At 39.6% G+C, this 17,879-nt stretch overlaps 1 protein-coding gene across 1 annotated transcript; it reads right to left on the bottom strand.

Moving 5' to 3' along the window:
- Positions 1–4,080: 4,080 nt before the first annotated feature.
- On the bottom strand, positions 4,081–17,122 carry LOC106580203 (inactive phospholipid phosphatase 7). Its single transcript, XM_014161013.3, has 2 exons — positions 16,511–17,122; positions 4,081–7,656 (listed from the first exon to the last, which is right to left on the bottom strand). The coding sequence occupies exons 1-2, from the start codon at positions 17,001–17,003 to the stop codon at positions 7,271–7,273; spliced, it is 879 nt and encodes a 292-aa protein (XP_014016488.1). The 5' UTR covers positions 17,004–17,122; the 3' UTR covers positions 4,081–7,270.
- Between the last annotated feature and the right edge of the window lie 757 nt (positions 17,123–17,879).

The raw sequence follows: 17,879 nt of genomic DNA, 5'->3' as shown, positions 1-17,879 counted from the left end.
GATAAATTGCTTCTTTATATCCCCAAAATGTCCATTTATTTGGCGCGTTTGATTCAGAAAAACACCGGTTCCAACTCGCCCAACACACCTACAAAGTATCTAATAAGTTACCTGTAAACTTGGTCCAAACATTTCAAACAACGTTCCTAATCCAAATGTATGTTTCCTAAAACGTAAATAATCGATAAAATTTAAGACGGGAAATACTGTGCTCAATACCGGACGAAAACAAAGTGAAGCACATTCCAGGTCGTGCGCACCAAAACATTAGAGTGCACCTGGAGTGACACATGAAAATAACAGGGCTACTTCTTCATTTCTCAAAGGAAAAACATCAACCAATTTCTAAAGACTGTTGACATCTAGTGGAAGCCATAGGAACTGCAAGCATATTTATATTAAAAAGGGATTGCCATAGAAATCTAATGGAAAACAGATTGAGCTCCAAAAAAAAATTCCCTGGATGGATTGTGCTCGGGGTTTCGCCTGCCAAATCAGTTCTGTTATACTCACAGACATTATTCAAACAGTTTTAGAAACTTCATAGTGTTTTCTATCCAAATCTACTAATAATATGCATATCCTAGCTTCTGGGCCTGAGTAGCAGGCAGTTTACTTTGGGTACACTTTTCATCCGGATGTGAACATACTGCCCCCTAGCCCAAAGAGGATTTATGACCTGCTGACACACTGCTCTCTTCTCTACATACATTGTTAGGGAACTACTACCACATATCACTTAAATTGGTACAGGACTCTCATTAACGGGTGCAACAAATATAGCTACTAACAAGGCACAACTTAAAATATGTTAATGAGACAGCAATTCTTTCCCCTCCCACAATATTTTTCCACAGTACACCATCATTTACAGTATGCTGCAGTAAATATACCGCAAAACATCAATACAGTACTTTATTGTTGAATTATACAGAAAAAAACGACTGCTAATAGTGAATATGTAATTATATATTACAGCATACCAACTGATACTTGGTTTTTCATAGCACTTGCACTTTAGGCCTTGTGGCGTACAGCAGGTCAGCCACCAGGGGGAGACTCGTCGAGGCCTGGTAACAGATGGAGTATACATCACGAGGCGATGGCTCCATCTGCTGGACGTACCAGGTCTCGACGGGCTCTCCAGCCTGGACTAATTGGGGCTGATTGGGAGCTTGTGAGTAAACAAGGGCAGATTGCTCACCAGCTGTGCAAGGCCCATAAAGCTGCCAGATGGGCAGCACACAGGAGGAATGGGGGGAAGAAAGGACTCCCGTGGTATTGTTGACGGTTGCAGAGGTAAGAAGAGGGAGTTTGGTTTTGTTCCCGACAGGATACAGCCAGACCCGGAATACCTGAAGATGACATCCCGGAGAGGGTCTCATAGGGGAGACCTTTCCTTTTTGATCTATTATTTAAATAAACACCCTTGAAGCTGAGCTAATCCTTCTCTGTCCGTGTCTGATATGGGTAAACGTCTTGACCAAACCCCCGGGTCTGCCACAGCCTTAACAAAGGCTTCTAACCTGACATTAACTACAAGACAAAACAGATCAAAAGGACATTGCTAGCCACTCAACCATTACAGGTTTTACACTACCACTCTGATCTGTCCCTTCCATAAAATAATTTGTTATAAATTAAATCTTACCGCATTCTCACTAAAGGGTGCAACAAATATAGCCTCTTACAAGACACACCTCAAAATATGTTAATGAGTCAGAAACAACAATACCATGCATTTACTGGTGTTGTACATAAGGTTTTGATACAGTATATTATTGTATTCTGTGGTGTAAAGCCTTCTCACTCATGGGCACAACAAATATAGCCTCTTACAAGGCCTACATTAAGATATGTTAATGAGCCAGAGATTCTTTTAACATTTTCCCACAATGCATCATAATTAATTCTGTAAAACACATTGACGGTATTTTACTGTGCATTCTACAGTGTTTTACGATTGAAAATACAGAAAAGTCTTACAGTGTACTGCCACAACAATGACCATGTGACGAATGCATTTGCCATGGTGGGGTGTAAGGAAAGGTTTGATGTTAAAAACGATGAGGCATGCTTGTCCAGAGAGGTGGATGTCTGAGCTCAAGCAGGTATTTATAGAGTGCTGAGTCAGACTTGAGCTTGAAGTAAAGTTACTGGATCACCATCATGAGAAGAAGGAGGAGGGGTGGTGGTTGGACTGACAAAGGCAGCTGCTTTATGTGCCTCAGTCTGTCAGGAGCAACTCAGACTCAGGGGTAGACGTAACATAGTAAATGTATATCTGGAAAATGCCATTTCGTATATGGTAAGTATTAATTTGTGGATTTCCATCATACATTTCATATGATATGAATTACAATTCTTATAATACGTTAAGAATTGCAATTTCTACAATGTAATACATATTTGCAAAACGTATGATATGTTACAAATTCCAATTTGTTGTGGCTAACATTAGCTAGGTGGTTAGGTAGCTAATGCTAACATTACCTAGGTGGCTAACATTAGCTAGGCTAGGGGTTAAGGTTAGGAGTTAGGTGAAGGGTTAGTTAACATGCTAAGTTGTTGCAACGTAGTTAAAAAATAATAAGTACTTGCAATGTTGCTAAAGTTGTTTGTGATGAGATTTGAACACACAACTTTTGGGTTGCAAAACATTTGTGTTATACACCTACCCATCCCCCCTGACCAACCACCCTACCTTCGTATATGCCTTACCTTACCTTATGTCTTATGTAACCATACCAAACGTAACATATCATACTAATTTGAGTGTCCTGGGTTTACAGTTACTATGTTACCTTTAGTCTATGAGACCAGGCAGGAAAGGCAGCACAACAACAACCTTGTGTTAGTGACACCTTCTGTGAAACACAGACTGCCTCTGCTGCAGCAACAACAAAATTCCCCTGACGGCCATTTTAATTGCCAAACAAGACACAGAACGGAACAGCCGAGAGCTGAAGCGCAAAGCGCGTAAAAATTTGATGAATCACCATCTGGCAGTCCGACGGACGAATCTAGGTTTGGCGGATTCCAGAAAATCACTTCCGGCCCCAATGCATAGTGCCAACTGTAAAATTTGGTGGAGGAGTAATAATGTTTTTCATGATTAGGGCCAGGCCACTTAGTTCCAGTGAAGGGAAATCTTAACGCTACAGCATACATTGACATTCTAGACGATTCTGTACTTCCAACTTTGTGGTAACAGTTTGGGGAAGGCCCTTTCCTGTTTCATCATGACAATACCCCCATGCACAAAGCGAGGTCCACACAGAAATGGTTTGTCGAGATTGTTGTGGAAGAACTTGACTGGCTTGCACAAAGCCCTGATCTCAACCCCATTGAACACCTTTGGGATGAATTGGAATGTCGACTGGGAGCCAGTGCCTGACCTCACTAATGCTCTTGAGGCTGAATGGAAGCAAGTCCCCACAGCAATGTTCCAACAAATAGTGCAGGGGTGTCCAACCCTGTTCCTGGAGAGCTACCTTCCTGTATGTTTTCGCTCCAACCCCAGTTGTAACTAACCTGGTTCAGTTTATCAACCAGCTAATTATTAGAATCAGGTGTGCTAGATTAGGGTTGGAGTGAAAACCTACAGGATAGCGCAGTAGCTCTCCAGGAACAGGGTTGGAGAGCCCTGATCTAGTGGAAAGCCTTCCCAGAAGAGTGGAGGCTGTTATAGCAGTAAAGGGGGGAACAGCTCCATATGAATGCCCATGATTTTGGAATGAGATGTTCGACGAGCAGGTCTCCACATACTTTTGCCTATGTAGTGTATATACGGGATAAAGGTCCATAATATTGCATTACATTATTATGTTGATGAATACCATTGAATAAATAGTTTAATTGACATTAAAATTGCGTTTGGTTCAGGCACATACAACAAATATTTGCCATGTAGACAAAGTGTACAGTTACTGTATAGTGCAGAGGAGGGTATTGTTAAAGGGGTCCTAGATGGAGCACACCTCTGTAAAAATAAAATGCACCTACATAAAATGCACCTGCATCTCGAGGGCACTGTCCCTTATGTTCTCACCCATACAAAATGTCACACATTTCAGCAAATCAATTGAGGATATAATTTATGTTTAATGGATATGCCAATACATAGACGCATGCATGTATACACTATTCAAGATCAGAAAGTACATGAAAAGATTGTTGGTAACATTTCATTCTTCAAAGATAAATTACCCACTTTGTAATAGAATTAAACCAACCCTAACCCACTAGAATTTCATCCATCTGAATTCAAATCAATATGTTCAGTGAATGCTTAATTACTGAATGCTTTGTTATTATGCAACCCTATCCCGCACCTTACTTATCCAAAATGTTGATCTATTGAAAAATCTAATTTCAATCTTAACTTTTGTTTTAACCAGTAACTGTAGACTGTCTTACAAAGGACAGCAGTTTCATTATGTAGTGGCATGAAAAAAATTACTGCATAGAAATATTTTCTTCTGAATATATAAGGAAGCTATCGCTTACACATTTGAAATGGACAATATTTAAGGCAAAACCCACAAATTAAACACAATATAAAGTGTTGCTGAAATTATTGTAAAGAAAATGTAGAGCACGTATTTCCATTCATGTAAAAATAGCATCTTAGGCAATTAGAACAGCATCAGTTTTTCACAATTCCTGACATTTAATCCTAGTAAAAATTCCCTGTTTTAGGTCAGTTAGGATCACCACTTTAGTTAAGAATGTGAAATGTCAGAATAATAGTTGAGAGAATGATTTATTTCAGCTTTTATTTCTTTCATCACATTCCCAGTGGGTCAGAAGTTTACATACACTCAATTCGTATTTGGTAGCATAGCCTTTAAATTGTTTAACTTGGGTCAAAAGTTTCGGGTAGCCTTCCACAAGCTTCCCACAATAAGTTGGGTGAATTTTGGCCCATTCTTCCTGACAGAGCTGGTGTAAATGCGTCAGGTTTGTAGGCCTCGTTGCTCGCACACACTTTTTCAGTTCTGCCTTCAACATTTCTATAGGAATGAGGTCAGGGCTTTGTGATGGCCACTCCAATACCTTGACTTTGTTGTCCTTAAGCCATTTTGCCACAACTTTGCAAGTATGCTTGGGGTCATTGTCCATTTGGAAGACCCATTTGCCACCAAGCTTTAACTTCCTGACTGATGTCTTCAGATGTTGCTTCAGTATATCCATATCATTTTCCTCCTCATGATGCCACCTATTTTGTGAAGTGCACCAGTCTCTCCTGCAGCAAAGCACCCCCACAACATGATGCTGCCACCCCTGTGCTTCACGGTTGGGATGGTGTTCTTCGGCTTGCAAGCATCCCCCTTTTTCCTCCAAACATAAAGATGGTGATTATGGCCAAACAGTTCTATTTTTGTTTCATCAGACCAGAGGACATTTCTCCAAAAAGTACGATCTTTGTCCCCATGTGCAGTTGCAAACCGTAGTCTGGCTATTTAATGGCGGTTTTGGAGCAGTGGCTTCTTCCTTGCTGAGCGGCCTTTCAGGTTATGTCGATATAGGACTTGTTTTACTGTGGATATAGATACTTTTGTACCCGTTTCCTCCAGCATCTTCACAAGGTCCTTTGAGGTTGTTCTGGGATTGATTTGCACTTTTCGCACCAAAGTACATTCATCTCTAGGAGACAGAACGGGACTTCTTCCTGAGCGGAATGACAGCTGTGTGGTCCCATGGTGTTTATACTTGCGTACTATTGTTTGTACAGATGTACATGGTACCTTCAGGCGTTTGGAAATTGCTCCCAAGGATGAACCACACTTGTGGAGGTCTTTTTTCTGAGGTCTTGGCTGATTTCTTTTCATTTTTCCCATGATGTCAAGCAAAGAGGCACTGAGTTTGAAGGTAAGCCTTGAAATACATCCACAGGTACACCTCCAATTGACTCAAATTATGTAAATTTGCCTATCAGAAGCTTCTAAAGACATGACATAATTTTCTGGAATTTTCCATGCTGTTTAAAGGCACAGTCAACTTAGTGTATGTAAACTTCTGACCCACTGGAATTGTGATACAGTGAATTATAAGTGAAATAATCTGTCTATAAACAATTGTTGGAAAACATTAATGCAAAAATTTGTCATGCTCAAAGCAGATGTCCTAACCGACATGCCAAAACTATAGTTTGTTAACAAGAAATGTGTGTAGTGGTTGAAAAACAAGTTTTAATGACTCAAACCTAAGTGTATGTAAACTTCCGACTTCAATTCTATATGATGCTCACAAGCCACACAATAGTTGTATATTCATTTCCCACTGAGTAAACAATTTCTGTACTTACAGCATTCTTAGAAATTAATTTAGTCAGGTTTTTGATTGGCAGACCAACATTTTTTTATTGACATTTGTCAATAAAACTTATGAATGCAACTGTTTATGTCAAATTATTCTACTTGTAGCCCTAAATGTCCTGAAAAGAAAATGGTAAAACACTTAGTTGTAAGGCTAAATATGGACTGCAGATAAATGAAAGTAGTGAAGAAAAAACTGATTTTTGCTGGGGTCCTTGGGCCTGATAATGCTCTTTTGACACCCCTCTTTCAAAGTAACTGAGATCTCTTCATCTTGCCATGTTAGCCAAAGTAATGGGCAACTGGGCATTTTATACATGACTCGAAGCAGATGGGATGTTAATTGCTTTTTTAACTCAGGAACCACACTTGGGTGGAAGCATCTACTATCAATATACTTTGCGTCCCTCATTTACTCAAGTGTTTACTTTGGCAGTTACCTGTATCTTCTCCTGCATACTGTACACAAAATATCTGATAGTGAGTCATGTAAAAGTGTGTCTTTCACAAAATCCCTGATAGCTTATGACTGTTTTTCTGATACTTGCAATTTTTAAATACATACACTTTCAGGTGCAGAGAATGAGTGTTAAAAACATTTTTTTTATAGTAAAAAATGAATTGTCATAAATGTTGACAAAACTAAAAATTGCGGATCAAAATGTAATAAATAAACCCTAGTCAGAAAGACATCGGAAATGTGTAACAAGGATGCATTAATTTCCTTGCATACTGCATTTACACTGGAGAAAGAAATTCAGTCAAAGCTGAAAATAACCTTATTATCTAGGGGTAAATGTGATTAACATACATTATGTGTTCATAGACTTCTATTTAAAATGACATGAGGGCCAGTGAGGGGCTGTGCCAGAAAAATGTAACAAAAATAGGGACTGAGGGATAGGAGGATGTCAAGCTTTTGTTGCTTGCCTAAAATGCTGATATTGTCATTAGAGGGGGATCCAAGTGAGTTTCCCGATGGAGATCAAAGTCTGGCAAGTGTTGGAGGGCAGCCACACCATTTCAACTAGATTGAAATGGAGATAGCCCAATGCAAAACCAAATCCCACATCTGTCAGGTGGTGGCGGCCAAGAAGGATGCGGGACATGCCGGCCAGGAAAGCCCACAGCACCAGTAAGATGCGCAGAGGGACAGCGAGCACTAAGTGTGACAAAAGGAACTTGGATACCATGGCAGCCCGGCTTGCATGTGCTGCTGGGAAAGAGTAAATGTCCATCGCTATGTAATCAAAGAGGCCAGGCGTCATCTCCCAGGGTCCTTTGCGCTTCACAAGTTTCTGCATTCCGGCGACGGTCATTACATCCAGTAAAAGTGCTGAGGAGGGAGAGGAAATTATGTGTTAGCATAAAGGATTAACAGAAAACATCCTAGACCTAGATGATAGACAGTAGGGTATATACAGCATGTGTATCTGAGTCAGGACCTGTACAAGTTTTACCAGTGCCAACCACTTGTTTTTAAAGTTGGCATGCCCCAAATCTGTCCCTGTTTGTAGATTCCAGCCCATCTAGCCTTGCCTACAGTACCAATCACACAAAGGGGTTTATAGGGTCTGGAGAGCAGTTGACTTGCATTGGTTTTTGGACAAAAATGCCCAAGAAATAGCATTGCATATAGTGGCCAGGTAAACAAAACCAAAGCGTGAATTGCTGTCTTACCTTGTCCATAGACTGCTAATAGGTTAAGGAAACCAAAGCGTAATTTTGTAATTTGGCTGAACTATGCCTTTATTATGATCTCATAATCCATTAAAAGCCTTGTCAGTATCCATTAACTGTTTATAATCTGTTAATATCAATTTATAATGAATCAGTTATTGTCAGTTACACATTTTGTTGTGTTACAGCCTTCATTTAAAATTGATTAAATTGAGATGGTGTATCAATACACCCAGTCACTACAAAAACACAGGTGTCCTTCTTAACTCAGTTGCCAGAGAGGAAGGAAACAGCTCAGGGATTTCACCATGAGGCTAATGGTGACTTTAAAACAGTTACAGAGTTTAATGGCTGTGATAGGAGACAACTGACGCTGGATCAACAACACAACACACAATACAACCACAATACTAAACTAAATGACAGTGTGAAAAGAAGGAAGCCTGTACAAAATGAAAATATTCCAAAACATGCATCCTGTTTGCAATAAGTTACTTATGTAAAACTGCAAAAAACGTGGCAAAGAAATTAACTTTATGTCCTGAATACAAAGCGTTATGTTTGGGGAAAATCCAACACAATACATCACTGAGTACCACTCCACATATGTTCAAGCATGGTGGTGTCTGCATCATATTATGGGTACGCTTGTCATCGGCAAGAACTAGAGAGTTTTTTTTTAGGGTAAAAAGATAAGGAATAGAGCTAAGCACAGGCTAAATCCTAGAGGAAAACCTGTTCCAGATTGTTTTCCAACAGACACTGGGAGACAAATTCACCTTTCAGCAGGACAATTACCTAAAGCACAAGGATATTTGGCCTTGTGTTTTAGGTAATTTTCCTGCTGAAAGGGGATTTTGTCTCCCAGTGTCTGTTGAAAAACAATCTGAAAAAGGGTTTCCTCTAGAATTTAGTCTGTGCTTAGCTTTTCACTGGATTTGCTTACGAAGATGACATTGAATGTTTCTGAGTAGCCTAGTTACAGTTTTGATGTAAATCGGCTTGAAAATGTATGGCAAAACTTGAAAATGGTTGTCTAGCAATGATCAACAACCAACTGGACAGAGCTTGAATATATTTTTTAAGATTAATGTGCAAATATTGTACAATCCATGTACAATAGAGACGTACCCAGAAAGACTCACAGCTGTAATCATTGCCAAATGTGATTCTAACATGTATTGACTCAGGGGTGGGAATACTTATGTACATGAGATATTTCTGTAATTATGGGGTATTGTAAAATGTAATCAATTTTGAATTCAGCTACTGAATACTCCATGAAGGCACTGTATTTTGAGACAGTCGGAAAATTGCCTCATAGACAGCAGGGATTCTTGACCGACGGAAATTTAACTTTTACAGTTGAAAACACCAAGGGCAAATTTATAAGGATAAGTATTTATTTTGGGAATTGTAAAATATTTTCTATATTATTCATTTCAATGTCGGCTCTATGCGCGGAAATGCCGTTGTCCCGAGCAGAGGAGCCCAATTTCAAACTCTGCACAAAAAAAGTGTTTAAAATTAAAGAACTGGATAATGAATATTAACTGGAAAAGGATGTTATGTAGTTTCTTGCAATAGCCTTCTGTGAATTTAAATAATATTTCTGTAATTACAAAAACATGTGTACAGAGATTTGGTCAACTCCGTCAGATTTGTTAAAAATCCTAAATTATTCAGGAATGAGCAGGGTCCGTTACAGCATAAGGACCCCTTCTTCATGTCCTAATTTACATGTAGTGCCACAAGACCACTCATGGTCTGTAAAGTTCTCTACTTTTGATAGATTTAAACAAACAATATTGAAATCACCATGGTCACAATCATAAACTGTCAACTCCATCTCCCTGATAGGATATTAATTTTGGTTCAGTTATGTTTATTTTATTTCGTTTTCAGAGTCATAAAGCAAGTGAGCAAAAACTAAATTGGCACTTTGTATAACACTTGAATGAATAAGAAAAATGTCACTTTTGTCAACTCTGTAAATCATAGACTCTGTTAGACTGTCCCTTTCAGGTGCCAAAACACCTGATATAATTGTTTTTATTGTGGATTGTCAAATTACTAATTTTCCATATTTTACTTATGTTTGTATTGAACTTTTATTTTTCGAAGCAAAAATATGTCTGTTTTGAGTATTTGTTGTCAACTCCGTCAGTGGCTGGTCAACTCCGTCACTGATGGCTAATCCCCCTAAACTGTGACATGCTTAAACCACTTGACCAAGTCCTAAAGCAATGGGACTCCCTAAATCTTTCTCAGATTATTACCAATCGCACAAGGCATGACTCCAAAACACCCAGAAAAGGCTACTCTCCTAGATGTTATCCTCACAAATAATCCTAATCGGTATCAGTCTGGTGTTTTCTGTAATGACCTTAGTGATCACTGTTTTACAGCCTGTGTTCGTAATGGCTGCTCAGTGAAACGACCTGTCCTGATTTGTCATAGACGCTTGCTAAAAAACTTTAATGAGCAAGCCTTCCTTCATGACCTGGCCTCTGTAAATTGGTATAGAATCAATTTGATCCCCTCTGTTGAAGACACTTGGACCTGCTTTTTTGATATTTTCAGTGATATTGCTAACAAACACGCACCCATAAAGAAAATGAGAATTAAAAACAGGTTTAGCCCCTGGTTCGACCGTGATCTTGCAGTTACTCCACCTCAAGAATTTCATTTGGCGAAAGGCTCGGCACGCGCATACTCAGGCTGACTGGCTCTTGTTGAGGAAAATAAGTAACACACATCCCTGGATCGCTTGTCTTTTCAGTTCGCTGGAGCTAGCGACTGGAACGAGCTGCAACAAACACTCAAACTGGACAGTTTTATCTCAACCTCTTCATTCAAAGAATCATGGACACTCTTATTGACAGTTGTGGCTGCTTTGCGTGATGTATTGTTGTCTCTCTACCTTCTTAGTGTTGTTGTCTGTGCCCAATAATTTTTGTACCTTGTTTTGTGCTGCTACCATGTTATGCTGCTGCCATGTTGTTGCTACCATGTTGTTGTCATGTTGTGTTGCTACCATGCTGTGTTATCATGTGTTGCTGCCATGCTATGTTGTTGTCTTAGGTCTCTCTTTATGTAGTGTTCTGTTGTCTCTCGTTGTGATGTGTGTTTTTGTCCTATATTTTTATTTAATTTATTTTTAGTCCCAGCCCCTGTCCCCGCAGGAGGCCTTTTGCCTTCTGGTAGGCCGTCATTGTAAATCTGAATTTGTTCTGACTTGCCAAGTTGAATAAAGGTTAAATAAATATATATTTTTTGTCAATATTCAGAAATCTTATTTGAATCACTGTTCTGCAACATATGCATAAACTATTTAAGTATTTGCTGTGCTAGACCGAAGGGATGATGTTTGCTTTATAAAGGTTGATTAATTTTCTGAATATCTACAAAATGCTAACAAAAATATGCTAATGAAATTGGAGCAATATATCCTGTTATGGATAGGGGGCAGTATTTTCACGGCCGGATAAAAAACGTACCCGATTTAATCTGTTTATTACTCCTGCCCAGAAACTAGAATATGCATATAATTGTTTGATTTGGATAGAAAACACCCTAAAGTTTCTAAAACTGTTTGAATGGTGTCTGTGAGTATAACAGAACTCATATGGCAGGCCAAAACCTGAGAAGATTCCAAACAGGAAGTGCCCTCTCTGACCATTTCTTGGCCTTCTTTAGCCTCTTTATTGAAAACAGAGGATCTCTGCTGTAACGTGACACTTTCTAAGGCTCCCATAGGCCCTCAGAAGGCGCCAGAATGTTGAATGATGACTTTGCAGTGCATGGCTGAAAAACAGTAGCGCATTTGGATAGTGGTCGATCTGAGAACAATGAGACGGGGGCGCGCGTGCACGTGAAGAGTCCATTTTACATTTTCAGTCTTTGAACGAAAACAACGACTCCCGGTCGGAATATTATCGCTATTTTACGAGAAAAATCACATAAAAATTGATTTTAAACAGCGTTTGACATGCTTCGAAGTACGGTAATGGTCACTCTGTGGTCACTAAAGATCCCATGGCACTTATCGTAAGAGTAGGGGTGTTAACCCCGGTGTCCTGGCTAAATTCCCAATCTGGCCCTCATACCATCATGGCCAACTAATCATCCCCAGCTTCCAATTGGCCCATTCATCTCCTTTTCTCTGTAACTATTCCCCATGTACTTGTTGTAAATGAGAATGTGGTGTCAGTCAACTTACCTGGTTAAGTAAATAAATAGTTTCTTGGCCCAACAGGCTCTGAGACAGCTTCTATCTACGGTTCATAAGACTGCCAGACTGCTAAATAGTCAATTAATGGTACCTGGACTATCTGCATTGACCCTACGCACACTCACTAGACTATATACAATGAGTGTACAAAACATTCGGATCACCTGATCTTTCCATGACATAGACTGACCAGGTGAAAGCTATGATCGCTTATTGATGTCACTTGTTAAATCCACTTCAATCAGTGTAGATGAAGGGTAGGAGACAGGATAAAGAAGTATTTTTAAGCCTTGAGACATGGATTGTGTATAAGTGCTTTTCATAGGGCAAGACAAAATATTAAAGTGCCTTTGAACAGGGTATGGTAGTAGGTGCCAGGTGCACCGGTTTGAGTGTGTCAAGAACTGCAACGCTGCTGGGTTTCTCACACTTTCTCACACTTTATCAAGAATGGTCCACCACCCAAAGGACATCCAGCCAACTTGACACAACTGTGGAAAGCATTGGAGTCAACATGGGCCAGTATCCCTGTGGAACGCTTTCGACACCTTGTAGAGTCCATGCCCTGAAGAATTGAGGCTGTTCTGAGGGCAAAGTGGATTGCAACTCAATATTAGGAAGGTGTTCCAAATGTTTTGTACACTCAGTGTATACACACCATATACACACACAACATTGACACTCCCACAAAAAAAAACACACACATTCACATACACTACATACGCACACACACACACACATACCGAAACAACACAAAAACACATACAGTACATAAACATAAATTTTACTCTTATTATTATTATCTATCCTGACGCCTAGTCACTTTACCCTGCCTTCATGTACATATAGGGCTGTGGCGGTCACAAAGTTTTGTCAGCCGGTGATTGTCAAGGAAACAACTGTCACTCTCACAGTAATTGACCATCAATTAACATAAACACATTTAGCATCTTCTGGCTTACACACATAGCCTACAAGCCACTGATGCAGACCTTTGAAACATCTACATTTTAAAAAGTATAATAAATCCATGTAATATAGCCTACACCTTCACAATAAATCCATTATTTATTTTAGCCAGGTCTAAAGAAGCATGATGTGAAGAAAATGTAGTCTATTTTAGAAGAACAGAATAGCATACTCTGAGTTGTCCTTATGTTAGGTCCTGATCTGGCTATGCCAAATGGCTGAGGGCTACACTAGTTAATTTAGCAGACAAGATTTCTTAGAGTTCCGTGGCATTATTTTATATTATGAAGAATACAATTGAAACAAAGCTGAATAAAATAGAAAGGATATTTTCTCCAAACGATTTGAGGGAGTGCACACATGTGGCTATTCTGTGTTGAGTGATTAACAAAGAAATACACTACCATTAAAAAGTTTGGGGTCACTTAGAAATGTCCTTGTTTGTTTTTTTTAAAGCACATTTTTGTCCATTAAAATAACATAAAATTGATCCGAAATACAGTGTAGACATTGTTAATGTTAATGTTGTAAATGACTTGTAGCTGAAATGGCAGATTTTTATGGAGTATCTACATAGGTGTACAGAGGCACACAGAGGCCCATTATCAGCAACTATCACTCCTGTGTTCCAATGGCACATTGGGTTAGCTAATCCAAGTTTATAATTTTAAAAGGCTAATTGATCATTAGAAAACCGTTTTGCAATTATATTAGCACAGCTGAAAACTGTTGTGTCCTGATTAAAGAAGCAATAAAACTGTCCTTCTTTAGACTAGTTGAGTATCTGGAGCATCAGCATTTGTGGGTACAATTACAGGCTCAAAATGCCTAGAAACAAAGAACTTTCTTCTGAAACTCATCAGTCTATTCTTGTTCTGAGAAATGAAGGCTATTCCATGCGAGAAATTGCCAAGAAACTGAAGATCTCGTACAACGCTGTGTACTACCCCCTTCACAGAACAGCGCAAACTGGCCCTAACCAGAATAGAAAGAGGAGTGGGAGGCCCCGATGCACAACTGAGCAAGAGGACAAGTACATTAGAGTGTCTAGTTTGAGAAACAGACGCCTCACAGAAGTCCTCAACTGGCAGCTTCATTAAATATTACCCGCAAAACACCAGTCTCAACGTCAACAGTGAAGAGGCGACTCTGGGATGCGGGCCTTCTAGGCAGAGTTCCTCTGTCCAGTGTCTGTGTTCTTTTGCCCAGCTTAATCTTTTCTTTTTATTAGCCAGTCTGAGATATGGCTTTTTCTTCGCAACTCTGCCTAGAAGGCCAGCATCCTGGAGTTGCTGACAATGGGCCTCTGTACGCCTATGTAGATGTTCCATTAAAAATCAGCCGTTTCCAGCAACATTAGTCATTTATAACATTAGCAATGTCTACACTGTATTTCTGATCAATTTGATGTTATTTTAATGGACAAAAAAAATAGCTTTTCTTTCAAAAACAAGGACATTTCTAAGTGACCCCAAACTTTTGAACAGAAGTTTATATATTCCTATATGCTTAATTTAGATTTATTAATGTAAGTTAACCGGTTCTACAAACGTTGGGCTACATGTTTTGATGATTTTTAATACATTGTAAGGCGGCATGATGCCACTGATGATTTGAAAAAAGTTGCTTGAAAGGCATGAGCTCTGCTTAGTTTTTTGTGCAGGCTGTACACACTACATCAATCACTCATTCACAATTTGACAAGCACTTGATAATGCCTAGAATTTGTGTGGCTGTAATGCACGCAAAACATCCATGCCTTTTGTGGTTAGTGGCCGTTGTGCCCTTCTCTCTGAGTGCTGCGCGCTCCATCAGGTGATCGGGTCTTTTTCACAGGCTATAAGTGAAGACAGACACATTGGGGACGCAACTGCATGCGTCCTTATGCAATTCTGAGGTGCATATTGAAGATATTGGAAGAACTGTCCACATTTACTTTTTGTCGGCCAACAAGATGAGCAGGCCTAACGAACAGCAAAAGCACTAGCCTATGTCAATTTACTATCCCCCATAGTACAAAATATTATTTATTCACATAAGCGCAGCAATGTGCACATGTTAGTAGACTACAAGATCGAATGTTCCATTCGCAGAAAACACCATTATCAAAAGTGACCACAAATTAAATTATTCATGTAATGCTTCTATTATAAAGGTGCATTTTTATGCTGAAAATTATCCTCCCCCAACTTGAAACTCATGTGCTGCTTATGTATGCCAGTTAGGCTCTACACCCCTTGTTAAGCTGATTAATGTGCTTCATTTGAAGTTATTTGGCCACTTTAGTTGTGATACAAATGTTATTAAAACATATGGGACTATGGGCTAGGCTACATGAGGTGTATGATTCGAAAAAAATCAACAACAAAGAAAGGAATTGTTTCTTATGCTGGGCATCATTCACAAGTGATAGGGTAATATTGTCACCCATCAGACTATTCTTGATTTAATACTGTCTTAACATATACTAAATAATATATGTGTGAAATTTGTTTTGATTTAGAATGGACCTGTATTGAAACAGGGACAGTGGGAAAAGATACATGTGATCTATGCATTTAAATAGCAAATGGAGGATTATTTTCCCCGTGGATTATTTTCAACTAAATATAGTAGGCCTAGCCTATAGAAAGTTGATGGGATCCGCGTCTTTTATTAGGGGCCATCACTTTGTTTTCTCCCGCAATTGCATAGCCTATAGAAATGTTGCGCAACATGAGCTCATGGACTCTCATGAAGTGTTTGATTAGATTTTAGAATACATTTGCATTGATGTCAGAGTGATTAGAGGGACCAGGCAGTTAGCAAGTTTGGTAGGCTACTAATGACCAGCAGCAGCATCATAGCTTGGAGAAGCCTAATTACTGTGACTAAACGGTCATGTGGAATTTGACTGCCTTCATGACTCGTGTCCGCCGGTGTGGCGGTAATACAGTCACCGCAACAGCCCTATGTACATATCTACCTGAAATACCTCTGCACATTGATCTGGTACAGGTAGCTCCATTCTTGTGTAATTTTGTTATTCCTCAGGCTACTATTTTATTTTGTGCATTGTTGGTAAGTGAAATCTACCGCAGTTGTATTCATTGCATGTGACACATATAATTTGATTTGAATAAGCTGTACCCAAGGTATGGAATTAAATGCACAGACAACAGCCTATTAATACTCCTCAAGAGTGGTGGGAACGAAAACTGATATCAGTCAGAAAAAAACACTGTGAAGATGTGTCCCTTGTGCTTGAATGATTCGAGTCTGCGACATTTGATGAAGAAAAGGTACATCGAAAAATGAAATCACTTACCAAGAAGCAAATTGACCAGAACTTCTTGTCCTGCCATTGTGTTGCTTCTGGTGAGACATATAATTGTGCCAACAATCCAAGGGATGCCATGACCAGTGATTGCAAGCAGGTTGACCATGGAGCGCACACTGCCCCATGAGGAGTGAGAATATGCGCAAACCCCAAGCCTTTTGGACATGCATATATCAATCGCCAAAAGAGAGTTCATTGCAATGCCCTTAAAGGAGGGGTTGAGTTGTATGCAATCCTCTTCTGGAAGTTTAACAGATTCTCTGCGGTCCTCAGTGTTATTTTCAAGCGGCTCCTGCTGTACATTTTGAGGTTGCTGCTGCTGCTGCTGTTGGCTTGACTGGCGTTTCAGTGAACCAGGCCGTCTTAATGTCCCCCGTGGCTCGTTGCTGTTTCTGAGAGGCTGGTTCAGTGACATAAACTCGGGTCTGTTGATCGGGTCATTCCGATCTCTTATCCTGGATCTGGTTGGATTTATAGGCATTTTGATTCTGATATCAAATCAGCAAAACCTGACTATTCCCCCTTTCCATGTAGCGGGGACGTTATTACCAATATGGTGAAGAGTTGTCTGCAGAGAGATCAAGTGTTGCTCTGAGGCGCCAACTCAGTGTCAGTTATAAATAGATCTACTGCCTTGTATCTGTATGACTGCACATGTCTCCTCGATTTCAGTGGCTAATGTTTCATTAGCGGAAAACACAAGTGCTAATATATAATTCACAAGTGGTAGGCTAATATTGTCACCCATCAGACTATTGATATAATATTGTCTTAACATATAGAAAATACTATATGTGTGAAATTTGTTTTGATTTAGAATGGCTATTATCATGCACCTACAGTGGGGGGGAAGTATTTGATCCCCTGCTGATTTTGTACGTTTGCCCACTGACAAAGAAATGATCAGTCTATAATTTTAATGGTAGGTTTATTTGAACAGTGAGAGACAGAATAACAACAAAAATCCAACAACAACAACAACAACAACAAAAATATTGAGAAAAACGCATGTCAAAAATGTTATAAATTGATTTGCATTTTAATGAGGGAAATAAGTATTTGACCCCCTCTCAATCAGAAAGATTTCTGGCTCCCAGGTGTCTTTTATAAAGGTAACGAGCTGAGATTAGGAGCACACTCTTAAAGGGAGTGCTCCTAACCGCAGCTTGTTACCTGTATAAAAGACACCTGTCCACAGAAGCAATCAATCAATCAGATTCCAAACTCTCAACCATGGCCAAGACCAAAGAGCTCTCCAAGGATGTCAGGGACAAGATTGTAGACCTACACAAGGCTGGAATGGGCTACAGGACCATCGCCAAGCAGCTTGGTGAGAAGGTGACAACATTTGGTGCGA

The sequence above is a fragment of the Salmo salar genome, chromosome 20 (genome assembly GCF_965601325.2).
Source record: "Salmo salar chromosome 20, fSalSal1, whole genome shotgun sequence".
Lineage (NCBI taxonomy): Eukaryota > Metazoa > Chordata > Actinopteri > Salmoniformes > Salmonidae > Salmo > Salmo salar.
The sequence above is the reverse complement of the archived record's forward strand: the minus strand, read 5'-3'. Positions and strand labels throughout refer to the sequence as shown.

Excerpts from the sequence above, each read along its gene's own strand:
- LOC106580203 (XM_014161013.3), bottom strand. The coding sequence starts at position 17,003 with ATGCCTATAAATCCAACCAGATCCAGGATAAGAGATCGGAATGACCCG. Across the intron at positions 7,657-16,510 it reads TCTGGTCAATTTGCTTCTTG|CACTTTTACTGGATGTAATG; the intron begins GTAAGTGATTTC and ends CTCCCTCCTCAG.